Source organism: Stigmatopora argus, chromosome 3, assembly GCF_051989625.1.
Source record: "Stigmatopora argus isolate UIUO_Sarg chromosome 3, RoL_Sarg_1.0, whole genome shotgun sequence".
Classification (NCBI taxonomy): Eukaryota; Metazoa; Chordata; class Actinopteri; order Syngnathiformes; family Syngnathidae; genus Stigmatopora; species Stigmatopora argus.
Genome location: NC_135389.1, coordinates 17,322,711 through 17,337,148, shown reverse-complemented (window position 1 = coordinate 17,337,148; position 14,438 = coordinate 17,322,711). Strand labels below are relative to the sequence as shown.

The following is a 14,438-nucleotide window of genomic DNA, read 5'->3' as shown; positions in this document are numbered from 1 at the left end:
ATAGTTAGCTCGGATTGGCTCCAGGAGGATAAAGAACTAGTATCGATATCCGTTCATTTTCTGAAACCGCTTATCCTCACAAGGGTTGCGGGGGGTGCTGGAGCCTATCCCAGCTAACTACGGGCACCATGCGGGGTACACCCTGAATCGGTCGCCTGCCAATTGCAGGGCACAAGGAGACGGATATCCCACTGTTAATATAAAGTTAATACATTTTCACCAATTAAAAACGATGTACACGAATGATTTGGGATAATAAACCTTTTCTGTGAGGAAAGACATTTTAACCTATCAAAATTGGCAGGATTCCATCAGAACATTTCTTCCGGCAAACTGATTCACCTCAACGCCATCGTGATATCCAATCCATATAGGGGAAAAAACGCCTGCGCCTGCTCCTGAGGCAATGCCAATTCCTGCCGTTACAAGTTCGCGAATAACCGCATTTTCCAGGTCACTGGTAATGGAGACCAGATTGCCACCAAGAATATTGCAGACGGGCCTGATGAGAAGAGAGAAGAAACACGTGGATTTCACTCGTTTAGATCTGTTCGACAGTGTGCAAGATAAGCCCATTGGGCAGACAGATACACAATTTAATATATCAGCAGTAAACTGGTCGGCAACAACTTGGGTATTCCATACCTCTGCATCCGCAAAGTCCCTTTCTTCGTCTTGGTAGATGTAGCACTTGCAGTCCAGCTGGGTCCATCCTTCAGGACAGCTCACGTCTGCAGAACAATTTGGTGTCATTGGCAATCGTGATGTCCCGAGCCAATACTGAGTTCTGGCTATTTTTGGAGCATCGGATTTGGTCGCAAGATCAGAACTAATCAAGTGTTCATGTATTTTTCAGCACCATCGCAATGGATTTTTGGTTGCTGTAAATCAAGCCGCTGTGTGGGACTACTTTTCTTTCAAAATGATAGTACCGTATTTTATGGATTATAAATTACCATTTTTTTTCATAGTTTAGCTGAGCTTGCGACTAATACTCAATATGCCATTTTTCTCTCTCTGATCACTGACGGCCTGCTGTTTTTTTTTTGCCTTTTTAGCCAGTTCTCCATTCATCATTGTTTTTTAAACATATATCTGTTCTTGGTTTCTGATCAAATCAAAATGGCCCTCCCAAAATTGCGACTTATATCTAGTTTTTCACTTCATCATGCGTTCTTTTGGCTGTTGCCACCAAAGTCCGATTTATAGCACAAAAAAAATGATAAGTGGCTCAGTGGTGTAGTTGTTGTTCCCCAATACAGAGATTCCTGGGTCTGATTCCTCTCCTAAGTATCCTTGAGAAAGATTCTGAACCCACAATACTCCGTCATTCGTAGGTACTAAATAAGGATGTAATGTCAGAGGGCTTTGAGTGTCCATCTACATTTTAACAGAGCTTCTTGTAATATTATTCGTAAACAGCATTTCCTGAGGAGGTACCGGTAGAAAACACTAGTAAATGACGATTTTTTTTTTTTTTTTTGCAAAGAACGCAACAAGCTAATGACGAAATGCAACAATTAAATGATGATTTTTTTTCGTTTTACAAAAAAGAATGTAACAAGTAAAGCACAGGTTTTTTGTATTCTATTTTGCATTACTTGTCTAAAAATATGGATTCCAAATCGGTATCGGCAAATCGACATGGAAAAAAGCAAAACCAAAAAAATCACCATCGAGACATTGCCAACACACTTATAAATCTACTGCTCCGACAACCTACCTTTGAGATGTTTTGTAGGGAATGCCCGCTGTAATGAAAAAGAGAACGTTTAGACAAAACAGTTCATATAAAAAACACAACTAAAATACAGTACGTTGATACGATTTGAACTTACGACTCCAGTCATCATTCCAATCAAGCCACCGAGAAGGAGCAGCGAGCGAAGAGTCAATGCCATCTGTACCACAATTAAGAGATATATTACAATTCTTCAATGATATTCTCAAACCTTCTCCCGACCCAGTGAAGAAGGAAGCTGGAAAACGTCAAGTGCAATTGTATTTGTGGGAAACAAGAGTACCTTTGCGCTTGTTTATCTCTGATGCCAAGCACAATGCCTTTGCTCTCTTTTATAGTTTAGGCTGTTCAGATAATGACTCCTTAACCAATCAGTTCATACCAGTTTTAGAGCATTTGCATATGAAAAGACAAAAACATTTTTGCATCACTCTGTTGCACCACCCTGTTGGATTGGTTTGGATTGAATAACTAATAAATACAACAAATACAAAACTAATAAATATTTTTTACAACGCGATTTTTCATGGGTCCCTAATAAAATGTCATATTAGGGACCCAATACTTTACGTCACAATACTTTATTCTTTTTTATTTGGTCAAATTGAAACATTTGATTATTTTCCACAATGACAGCTGCCAGAATGGCATTTTGGCATATTCTTTTTTCTTCCAAGGTTGTCATTGGAGTTAATATTGAAGATTCATATTTTGGTTAGAGATTTGGAATGATAGTGGGGGCCGGTGGAGGCGTAGTTAGTGCGTTGGTTTTGGGGTCCAGGGTTCGATCCCAGGTCTATATATATATATATCAAACAATGTGATTTTCTGTTTTTTTCTTCCACATTCGGTCTCATGGGAAAAATTTTGCCCGAAGAAGTGAACAAAAAATCAGAGTTACGAAACATTAAACATCCCCACTTGCAACCGGTATTTTAATCGCATAGTCGTCACCATGTCATTTAGTAGTCGTTTTTCCAATGACTTTTTCCGCCAACTGGAATATTTTGGGTTAGGCTCTATTACTTGTATCTTCTCCATTTTATCAAAGGACAAAATGAATCCTATCGTTTTATTGTAAGGCTTTGTATTCAATTTTTAAGAACGACTGTCAGTTTGGTAACCTGCACAGTAGAATTAGCAGCTGTGGAAAATTACCGAAGTTAAAAGTTGTCATGTGCTTGTAATCACATAGGAATTAAATAATAGCAAAAATGTTTCAACTAATTACCGGTTGACACTCTGGCTCTTCGTAAATTTTAACAGAAGGAAACAATGAGCGTTTGTTTTTGCAAAGAAGAATGCACCTTGTTTGGCTGCATTGTAAGAAACCACTTAATGATGTGTTTGACATTTAGTTTTGTACCCAATGGCGAACTGTTCCCACAGTTTATTTTGAGAACATTTATTGATTTAGCTTGAACTGCAAAGTTGTAGAGGCAAATCTTTCATTTTTAAAAGCAGTAGTCTAAACAACTTTTTGTTTTCAATCTACTCCGAAAGACTCACTCCAATTGGTCAAAACTAAATTCAAAGTGTAAAAGTTATCAAGTTAAAGACTGGAAAAATGAGGGTTGGATTGATACGTTGAAGGCGCTACGAGAAAATGCAGACCGCCACATATATATATATATATATATATATATATATATATATATATATATATATATATATATATATATATATATATATATATATATATATACACATATACATATATATACATATCCATATATATACATATACATATATATACACACACACACTGATAGGTTTATTAATAGGTATACTTTAATAAAAACAGAGAGACATCGTTGACATATTCCAGCTACGAAACTTGCAAGGAGAATCCACCCTGACTTCGTCCTCGTCCCAGATGATTCTGAAGAAACGGCATCCTCCTCTGTCCATTTAGTCGCGCATAATCAAAACACTTACTGTAAACTGATTCAAACAATTGCATAAGCTAACCGAATAACACCATTAAGGTCAAAAACAACTGCCACAACAATTGCATAACAGGTCGGAAACCAAAAGAACTGCGTAAGAATTTGCACAAGTAAGCGTTTAAGCTGACCTGAGCGAATCGGAAACTAAAACAACTGCGTAAGAATTTGCACAAATAAGCATAATAATTCCATATAAGTTAAAAACCGAGCGACAGTATTTTTAAATAATATGCGAGTATTTTCGGAAGTTGATTCGATTATCGCCATCTGCTGGAATCCAGGTCAATGCAATTTAAGAGTCCTTCGTAGATCTTCATTGCGAACTCAGATCAACAGTCATCGGCCTGGAACATGGTGTCCTGTCCGAGTCAATAGTCCTGAAAACAATTAAATGTCCTCGAAGCCAGCTTTCGTCTGCTTCGTAAGAATGATTTAATAATATGCACATATTCCATATGTGCCCCATTATGCACATATATAATAACATCCCAGAATAACCCCAACACACACACACACACAACACACACACAAACACACACACACATACGTGACCAAATACGTATTTTCCACTCTAATTTGGAAATAAATTCTTTAAAAATCAAACAATGTGATTTTCAGTTTTTTTTCTTCCACATTCGGTCTCGTGGTTGAGGTTTACCCATGTTGACAATTACAGGCCTCGCTAATCTTTTCAAGTAGGAGAACTTGCACAATTGGTGGTTGACTAAATACTCGTTTTCCCCACTGTAGTAGTACCACGGTACCTCTGTACGAAATATTGCGTTTAAGAAACGCTCACTGGGAATTTTTTTGCCCAAAGAAGTGAACAGAAAATCCAAGTTACGAAACATCAAACATCCCCACTTTCAACCGGTATTTTAATCGCATAGTCGTCACCATGTCATTTAGTAGTCGTTTTTCCAATGACTTTTTCCACCAACTGGAATATTTTTGGTTAGGCTCTATTACTTGCATCTTCTCCATTTTATCAATGGACAAAATGAATCCTATCGTTTTATTGTAAGCCTTTTTATTCAATGTTTAAGAACGGCTGTCAGTTTGGTAACCTGCACAGTAGAATTAGCAGCTGTGGAAAATTACCAGAGTTAAAAGTTGTCATGTGCTTGTAATCACATAGGAATTTAATAAAAAAGCATCAACTAATTACCGGCTGTCACTTTGGTTCTTCGTAAATAAAACTCAAGGAAACAATGAGCGTTTGTTTTTGCAAAGAAGAATGCACCTTGTTTGGCTGCATTGTAAGAAACCACTTAATGATGTCTTTGACATTTAGTTTTGTAGCCAGTGACGACCTGTTCCCACAGTTCATTTTGTGAACATTTATTGATTTAGCTTGAACTGTTAGAATTCAAAGTCGTAGAGGCAAATCTTTCATTTTTAAAAGCAGTAGTCTAATCAACTTTTTGTTTCCAATCTACTGCAAAAGACTCCAATTGGTTAAAACTAAATTCAAAGTGTCAAAGGTATCAAGTTATGAAAATGAAAAATGAATTGGTGAAAACAGTCGAAAACAATCAAAACCCGAGTTTTGATTTAGGTCTGTTTTTTCGACAAATTATTTGGTTGCCGAACCCAAAAAGGTTCACTCTGTTTTCTTTCAAAATAATAAGTGCAAAAAACTGCATTTGAAGATTTTGTTTAATTCAAGAAAAAAAGGATAAGACACAACAACTTTATGGCCTAGGCCAGGGGTCTCGAACTCAATTTACCTGGGGGCCGCTAGAGGCCGAGTCTGGGTGAGACTGGGCCGCATCAGGATTTCCACAAGAAAAGCACTGATAAAACTTTCCAACGTTATCAAATATCTTTATTTTTTAACAAAAAATAATGAATTAAATAAATTAACTTAAAGATGAATAAAAAATAAATCAATCAGTAATATAAAACCAAATAATACTAATGAGTATACAGTAGATATACACTGGCTGGCTAAGTAGAGAAAATGAATTATTTTTATTCCGTTTCAAATGTCTGTATTAACAGCTCTTTAACCTTTAACTTTCTGAACTTGAATGGAACATTGAACATGAAATATTCTGAACACGGCTTCTTTTGCCTACTCCTTGCTGCTAGAGACCTGGCAGCGCTTCTTCTCACATAGTCACATTTGGCTTGAGGGAGGAAGCAGTGGAGACCCTCAGTAGAGCTTGAAGATGCTCATCAGTAAGTCTGGACCTGTACTTGGACTTATTGAAGTTCAAGGTGGAGAAGAGCTTCTCACACAAGTATGTGCTCCCAAAAAGGCACATGGTCCGCTTGAACCTTCGGGAAAGTTCAGGGAAGCTGGGGGTCAACTCTCTCAAAAATTGCCCAAGCTTGTCTGCTTCTCCACTCACCTCCCTGAACTTGGCTTTGAGTGCAGAGTTGCACTGCAGGTCAATGAGCTCCATTTGAAGCTCAGGATGGGCATCTTGCACATCAAAGGAGAAGGGGTCCGCAAAAATTTGAAATGTGGCTTTGTGTGTCTTGAAGTCTGCAAATCTGTGATCAAATTCCTCCTGTAGCTTCGAAATGGCCTCAACATACTTCTCACCACTGAATGGTGTGCCTGCATCCACGAGAGCCTTGCATGCTGGGAAATGGCAAAGGTTTGTCTGAGAGAGCTGGGCTTTCCATAACACAAGTTTAGTGCAGAATGCTAGGCAGCACTGACAAGTTGCCCCTGGCCTTGTAGCTTCTTGTTCAGTACATTAAGCTCATGTGTGATATCAACAAGAAAAGCCAAGTCCATGAGCCATTTGGGATCACTTAGCACAGGATCAATCAACTCACAAACGGCGTAGCTAGCTTTGACTGCTGCATTACTGTCTTTGGTAGCCTTCTTGAAGAGATCCTGTTGCCTCAGAAGACGTGTTTTAAGACTGGCAACCTGGTTGGCTCTCTCATCTCCCTGGTATTTTTCGTACTCCTCAGCATGTCTCATAGTACAATTACGTTTCAAATTGTATTCCTTGTGCACCGCAACTTTTTCAGTGTAAATGAGACACGTCGGGGTGCCCCTGTGTTCAACAAAGAAATATTGCACTCCCCACTTTTCTTGAAACTGTCTGTGCTCATCACCGACCTTTCTCTTCACGGCAGGCTTTGAAAGAGACATCTCTGGGGCTCTGTAATATGTTTTTCCACTTGGAATGAGTCTCGGGTTGATCTTTCACATTCAGTCGCGCGGGTTTGTGGCGCATGTGCACTTTCGCTCTCCGTTTCAATCGCGGAGATGGCTACAGACACTGACACAGGCTGGATCACGGATCATAGCGCCTCATTCAGTTCTATGCTGAGAGCAGCGGAGGAGTGTGCGCGCCGAGCGGAGTGATCGGCCTCACGGCTTCTCCTCCGCCCAGCTGATTGGAGGAATGAATGAGTGAGTGAGCGAGGCACTGGACAGCCCGGCCGATGTCCCGCCCTCAAGAGCCGTATACCTCACCGTGATTGGTTCATTCAGCTCCGAACCAAAGTTCCCTCTAATTTTTTGTTGGTCTGAGCAGAAAGACAACCTCCCTGAGCGCACTGAGTACCAGTGTGAGCGACATCATCGGTACTCGGATGATTCGCCTAAAGACGTTTCGCCGACGGACGTTTGACAGACGGGCAGGTCGCCGAATGGACGTTCCACCGAACGTTCATTCGGCCGAACGGAGGTTTCGCCGAAACGGGATTCGAACGCTCGCCCCGCCGGATCGTGTGTGTACAAGTTTTTCAACCTCGGCCCGCGGGCCATATACGGCCCGTTAGGATTTTTAATCCGGCCCGCCGCCGGTGTTGTCCAAAGGAGAGGAGTCTACGGTCCTTTGGAGTGTGCAGGACACTGCTGAGGACTTTCTACGACACTGTGGTGGCCTCTGCAGTGTTTATGCAGTGCTTTGTTGGGGATGCGGGAGCACGGAGAGGGACAGGAACAGGCTGAATAAGCTGGTCAGGAGGGCCAGCTCTGTTCTGGGCTGTCCTTTGGACTCTGTGGAGGAAGTGGGAGAGCGGAGGATGCTGACCAGGATGATGTCCATCATGGACAGCACCTCCCACCCCCTGCATGAGTCTGTGGAGTCCCTCCGAAGCTCCTTTAGCAATAGACTGCGGCACCCTCATTGCAGGAAGGAGCGCTTCCGCAGATCCTTCCTCCCATCAGCTGTCAGGCTCTTTAACAAAAAAATGGCTGTGTGTTAAGACCTACCGTATGCATGCATGTACATTTATGTGTATGCATGTATGTATATATGTCCTAAGCAACACGCTTACTTAATTATATATTTATTCATGTATTTATTTCTTGACCTACTTATTACCTATCTATTTATGTCTAAAATGCCTTTCCTATTCCTGCATCCTCACCCTCTTGCCACTGGAACAACGAATTTTCCCGAATACGGGATGAATAAAGTTATCCAATCCAATCCAATCCAATCCAATCCAATTATAGTAAAAATCAATGTTCGTCTACCATCAATGGCAGTCCGGGAATAAGCACTCTTGGGCAGGCAGATGTAGCAGAACCGAGCCGTAAAATGACAGCAATCGGGTCAAATCCATCCTAAAACAGCATTTAATGATTAAATACAAATACTGGATGATATCGCGATGGAGGCAAAAAAACGTCTATAGACGTCCATTCGCCAAACGGCTCAAAATGCTCTCAAATTCGGTCAAATCCAGCTGAAAACAGCGTTTAATGATTAAATACAAATACTAGTATTTGTATTTAATCATTAAAATTAAACTAACAAATACTAGTACGACCTGTCCGTCTGTCAAACGTCCGTCGGCGAAACGTCTTTAGGCGAATCATCCGGTCACGACATCATCATTGCTCGCTATCGGCACACCAGTATCACACCTGCCCCAGCAGGTGCATGTCAATGTTCCCTCTAATTTTTCATGTAAAACATGCTGTAAAACAAGAAAAACATGAGTGGACAGAGCTACTGCCACTGGCTGCCACTTAAACGGCGCCATCATGGGGAAAGGGGTAAAAAAAAAAAAAAAAAAAAAAAAAAAAAAAAAAAAAAAAAAAAAAAAAAAAAAAAAAAAACCATCGATCTTTCATATTAAGACGGGGGCCGCAAATTATCGTCCCGCGGGCCGCAGTTGGCCCGCGGGCCGCAAGTTTGAGACCCCTGCTCTAATGTATGTATACAGTACTGTATGTATTCTCTCCATTTTATTAAAAATTTTTTTTCAGTACAAACCAATGCGTGTTACTTATACAAGCCTTAAACATACAAATGCACTTATATAAACCTTCAATATACTTATATAGGCCTTAAACATAAATTATAATACAAAATATAGCGCTGAGCAACTTACAAAATAAATTCAACTTATGAACACTCGGTCGGAACCTAACTCGTTCGTAAGTAGGGGAGCGTCTGTATTCTCTATTTTGAACAATGGAGTCACGCGTTTGAAAAGGAGTTTGTTAACCCCCCCCCCCCACACACACACACCCACGCACTCACACACACTCACACACTCACACACACTCACACACACTTACTTACACACACACTCACACACAAACACAAACACACTCAGACACACACACTCACACACACACACACACTCACACACACTCACTCACACACTCACTCACACTCACTCACACTCACACACACACACACTCACACACACACACTCACACACTAACACACACACACACTCACACAAACTCACACACACACACACTCACTCACACACTCACTCACACACTCACACACTCACTCACTCACTCACACACTCACACACTCACACACACACACTCACACACTCACACACACTCACACACACACACACTCACTCACACTCACACACTCACTCACACACACACTCACACACACACTCACACACTCACACACACTCTCTCACACACACACACTCACTCACACACTCACACACTCACACACACAAACATACAGTCATGCCTCTACTTACAAAATTAATTGGTTCCAGAACTTTTTTTGTAAATTGAAAATTTCTTATGTAAATCTCACGTGTGAAGAGAATGATGACGGACGCTACATGTATTAGCATTCATGGATGTCCCCAATCAAAAATCGGATCGGAATGTACCAAAAATCGTTTCCCAATCGGGTCATTTTGGGAGATCTGGAATCGGGTAAAAAAAGATCAGGGTTTTTAAATGTATTGGAGGGGAATGACAAATTCCCTTTTTTTAGTGATGCAGGTTTGTTTCAAAAGTGTCAAAATAAGTATAGAATATATTACAAAATATGGTGAATATTTATACATTTTTGCATTATACATATGTATCATTTTGTTACTTGTTATAACTTGTTTTAACTCATCAACTGCCATAGCATGTAATCATATTTTACTACCATTGACAGCGAAAGGCCGCCAATCCATTATGACTTGGCAGGCTGGCAGCAAGAGTACGATCACCGCCAGCCCTCGCAGTCAAAATGGTTTGAACGTCTCTCGCCGTCAATGGGAGCTATTGAGTTAATACCTAAAAAAAAAACATTTTTTTGACCCAATTCAGATCCTCTGAAAATGACACCATCGGGCCTGATTTCTGATAGATTCCGGTCCGATTTCGGATATGGGACAACCCCAAAAAAAACCTACTGGGTTTTGGATAGATTGTAATGCAGCACTGTTGTTTAATTTTCAGAGCAATGATTTTTATACTCCCTTTTTTAAATAGCAGACTCGCAACATGTTAAAAGACACACAAACATATTTTGATGCAGACAGATCTCTTTATTTACTAGAGAAGTACTCATTCTCATTATCACTCTTTTTCATTACGTTTGAGCTATGTGGAAGAAAAGAAGAAATATATGTGAACCCTAAAACCCAAAGACACCACTAAAGTCGACATTGTCTTATTGATTGGCCTTGATTAAGGAATGCAATTGTGACCGAAGATAGGATTGGAGAAAGAAGGAGCTAGTGGCCCGCCTCCATGATGCAAACATAAGCTCCTTCGGAAGAGCAAAAGTCATTTTGCCATTCTTCATCTGTAAGAAATAAATGTTTCAGTTTAATAACATGAAATTCCTAACCAAGTCGAACCTTTCGTTTTGCTTACTTGATCCCATCTCAATACAATCGCCACTTCCAGACATGGGCTGACCTGAAGCAAAGTTATCGTAATTGCTTGTTTCGCCGTCAGTCCACATGAAGTTTTCACTCTGGAAAACAAAGTCACATTAAAATTGATGACTGCTGGAATTTGAAGAAGCTGCTTATTTGTCACAATCTTAAATCTCTGTAACATTGTTGTGCGATGCAGCATGTAGCATGTAAAACAATGCTTTTTGACACGGAAATGTGGAGAACCAATATAGGCATTTGGACTGTTCAAAATGTATACACCCAAGAGAAGGCAGTGTATTTATGAACAAAATTTGTTTGGTTGCGATTGGCAGTCGTCCAATTCAGGTGTTATCCATCTTTTGCCCATAGTTAGCTCGGATTGGCTCCAGGAGGATAATGAACTAGTATCGATATCCGTTCATTTTCTGAACCGCTTATCCTCACAAGGGTCGTGGGGGGTGCTGGAGCCTATCCCAGCTAACTACGGGCACCATGCGGGGTACACCCTGAATCGGTCGCCTGCCATTTGCAGGGCACAAGGAGACGGACATCCCAGTGTTAATATAAAGTTAATACATTTTCACCAATTAAAAACGATCCACACGAATGATTTGGGATAATAAACCTTTTCTCTGAGGAAAGACATTTTAACCCATCAAAATTGGCAGGATTCCATCAGAACATTTCTTCCGGCAACTGATTCACCTCGACGGTATCGTGATATCCAATCCAGGCTTCGGTCTCAATGCCTCCTCCTGCCGTTACAAGTGCGCGAACAACCTCATTCTCCAGGTCACTTGTAATGGAGACCAGATTGCCACCCAGAACATTGCAGACGGCCTGATGAGAAGAGAGAAGAGACAAGCGGATTTCCCTTGCTTAGATCTGTTCGACAGTTGGCAAGATAAGCCCATTGGGCAGACAGATACACAATTAAATATATCAGCAGTAAACTGGTCGGCAACAACTTGGGTATTCCATACCTCTGCATCCGCAAAGTCCCTTTCTTCGTCTTGGTAGATGTAGCACTTGCAGTCCAGCTGGGTCCATCCTTCAGGACAGCTCACGTCTGCAGAACAATTTGGTGTCATTGGCAATCGTGATGTCCCGAGCCAATACTGAGTTCTGGCTATTTTTGGAGCATCGGATTTGGTCGCAAGATCAGAACTAATCAAGTGTTCATGTATTTTCAGCACCATCGCAATGGATTTTTGGTTGCTGTAAATCAAGCCGCTGTGTGGGACTACTTTTCTTTCAAAATGATAGTACCGTATTTTATGGATTATAAATTACCATTTTTTTTCATAGTTTAGCTGAGCTTGCGACTAATACTCAAATGCCATTTTTCTCTCTCTGATCACTGACGGCCTGCTGTTTTTTTTTGCCTTTTTAGCCAGTTCTCCATTCATCATTGTTTTTTAAACATATATCTGTTCTTGGTTTCTGATCAAATCAAAATGGCCCTCCCAAAATTGCGACTTATATCTAGTTTTTCACTTCATCATACGTTCTTTGGCTGTTGCCACCAAAGTCCGATTTATAGCACAAAAAAATGATAAGTGGCTCAGTGGTGTAGTTGTTGTTCCCCAATACAGAGATTCCTGGTCTGATTCCTCTCCTAAGTATCCTTGAGAAAGATTCTGAACCCACAATACTCCGTCATTCGTAGGTACTAAATAAGGATGTAATGTCAGAGGGCTTTGAGTGTCCATCTACATTTTAACAGAGCTTCTTGTAATATTATTCGTAAACAGCATTTCCTGAGGAGGTACCGGTAGAAAACACTAGTAAATGACGATTTTTTTTTTTTTTTTGCAAAGAACGCAACAAGCTAATGACGAAATGCAACAATTAAATGATGATTTTTTTTCGTTTTACAAAAAAGAATGTAACAAGTAAAGCACAGGTTTTTTGTATTCTATTTTGCATTACTTGTCTAAAAATATGGATTCCAAATCGGTATCGGCAAATCGACATGGAAAAAAGCAAAACCAAAAAAATCACCATCGAGACATTGCCAACACACTTATAAATCTACTGCTCCGACAACCTACCTTTGAGATGTTTTGTAGGGAATGCCCGCTGTAATGAAAAAGAGAACGTTTAGACAAAACAGTTCATATAAAAAACACAACTAAAATACAGTACGTTGATACGATTTGAACTTACGACTCCAGTCATCATTCCAATCAAGCCACCGAGAAGGAGCAGCGAGCGAAGAGTCAATGCCATCTGTACCACAATTAAGAGATATATTACAATTCTTCAATGATATTCTCAAACCTTCTCCCGACCCAGTGAAGAAGGAAGCTGGAAAACGTCAAGTGCAATTGTATTTGTGGGAAACAAGAGTACCTTTGCGCTTGTTTATCTCTGATGCCAAGCACAATGCCTTTGCTCTCTTTTATAGTTTAGGCTGTTCAGATAATGACTCCTTAACCAATCAGTTCATACCAGTTTTAGAGCATTTGCATATGAAAAGACAAAAACATTTTTGCATCACTCTGTTGCACCACCCTGTTGGATTGGTTTGGATTGAATAACTAATAAATACAACAAATACAAAACTAATAAATATTTTTTACAACGCGATTTTTCATGGGTCCCTAATAAAATGTCATATTAGGGACCCAATACTTTACGTCACAATACTTTATTCTTTTTTATTTGGTCAAATTGAAACATTTGATTATTTTCCACAATGACAGCTGCCAGAATGGCATTTTGGCATATTCTTTTTTCTTCCAAGGTTGTCATTGGAGTTAATATTGAAGATTCATATTTTGGTTAGAGATTTGGAATGATAGTGGGGGCCGGTGGAGGCGTAGTTAGTGCGTTGGTTTTGGGGTCCAGGGTTCGATCCCAGGTCTATATATATATATATCAAACAATGTGATTTTCTGTTTTTTTCTTCCACATTCGGTCTCATGGGAAAAATTTTGCCCGAAGAAGTGAACAAAAAATCAGAGTTACGAAACATTAAACATCCCCACTTGCAACCGGTATTTTAATCGCATAGTCGTCACCATGTCATTTAGTAGTCGTTTTTCCAATGACTTTTTCCGCCAACTGGAATATTTTGGGTTAGGCTCTATTACTTGTATCTTCTCCATTTTATCAAAGGACAAAATGAATCCTATCGTTTTATTGTAAGGCTTTGTATTCAATTTTTAAGAACGACTGTCAGTTTGGTAACCTGCACAGTAGAATTAGCAGCTGTGGAAAATTACCGAAGTTAAAAGTTGTCATGTGCTTGTAATCACATAGGAATTAAATAATAGCAAAAATGTTTCAACTAATTACCGGTTGACACTCTGGCTCTTCGTAAATTTTAACAGAAGGAAACAATGAGCGTTTGTTTTTGCAAAGAAGAATGCACCTTGTTTGGCTGCATTGTAAGAAACCACTTAATGATGTGTTTGACATTTAGTTTTGTACCCAATGGCGAACTGTTCCCACAGTTTATTTTGAGAACATTTATTGATTTAGCTTGAACTGCAAAGTTGTAGAGGCAAATCTTTCATTTTTAAAAGCAGTAGTCTAAACAACTTTTTGTTTTCAATCTACTCCGAAAGACTCACTCCAATTGGTCAAAACTAAATTCAAAGTGTAAAAGTTATCAAGTTAAAGACTGGAAAAATGAGGGTTGGATTGATACGTTGAAGGCGCTACGA

At 39.9% G+C, this 14,438-nt stretch overlaps 2 protein-coding genes across 2 annotated transcripts in view; both read right to left on the bottom strand.

The window, feature by feature from the left end:
* Positions 1–2,035, bottom strand: part of LOC144071967 (snaclec 3-like) — a 2,615-nt gene extending 580 nt beyond the window's left edge. Inside the window, exons 1-5 of the mRNA XM_077597504.1 lie at positions 2,025–2,035; positions 1,839–1,901; positions 1,724–1,751; positions 645–731; positions 343–500 (exon numbers count right to left, since the gene is read on the bottom strand). Coding sequence (XP_077453630.1) covers positions 343–500; positions 645–731; positions 1,724–1,751; positions 1,839–1,901 — 336 coding nt within the window. The 5' untranslated portion in view covers positions 2,025–2,035. The remainder of the gene's footprint in view (positions 1–342; positions 501–644; positions 732–1,723; positions 1,752–1,838; positions 1,902–2,024) is intronic.
* Positions 2,036–10,404: 8,369 nt separating this feature from the next.
* LOC144071969 (lithostathine-1-like) lies at positions 10,405–13,130 on the bottom strand. Its single transcript, XM_077597507.1, has 7 exons — positions 13,120–13,130; positions 12,934–12,996; positions 12,819–12,846; positions 11,748–11,833; positions 11,470–11,604; positions 10,757–10,859; positions 10,405–10,685 (listed from the first exon to the last, which is right to left on the bottom strand). Exons 2-7 carry the CDS (start codon positions 12,994–12,996, stop codon positions 10,615–10,617), a joined length of 486 nt encoding a protein of 161 aa, XP_077453633.1. The 5' UTR covers positions 13,120–13,130; the 3' UTR covers positions 10,405–10,614.
* Positions 13,131–14,438: the final 1,308 nt, after the last annotated feature.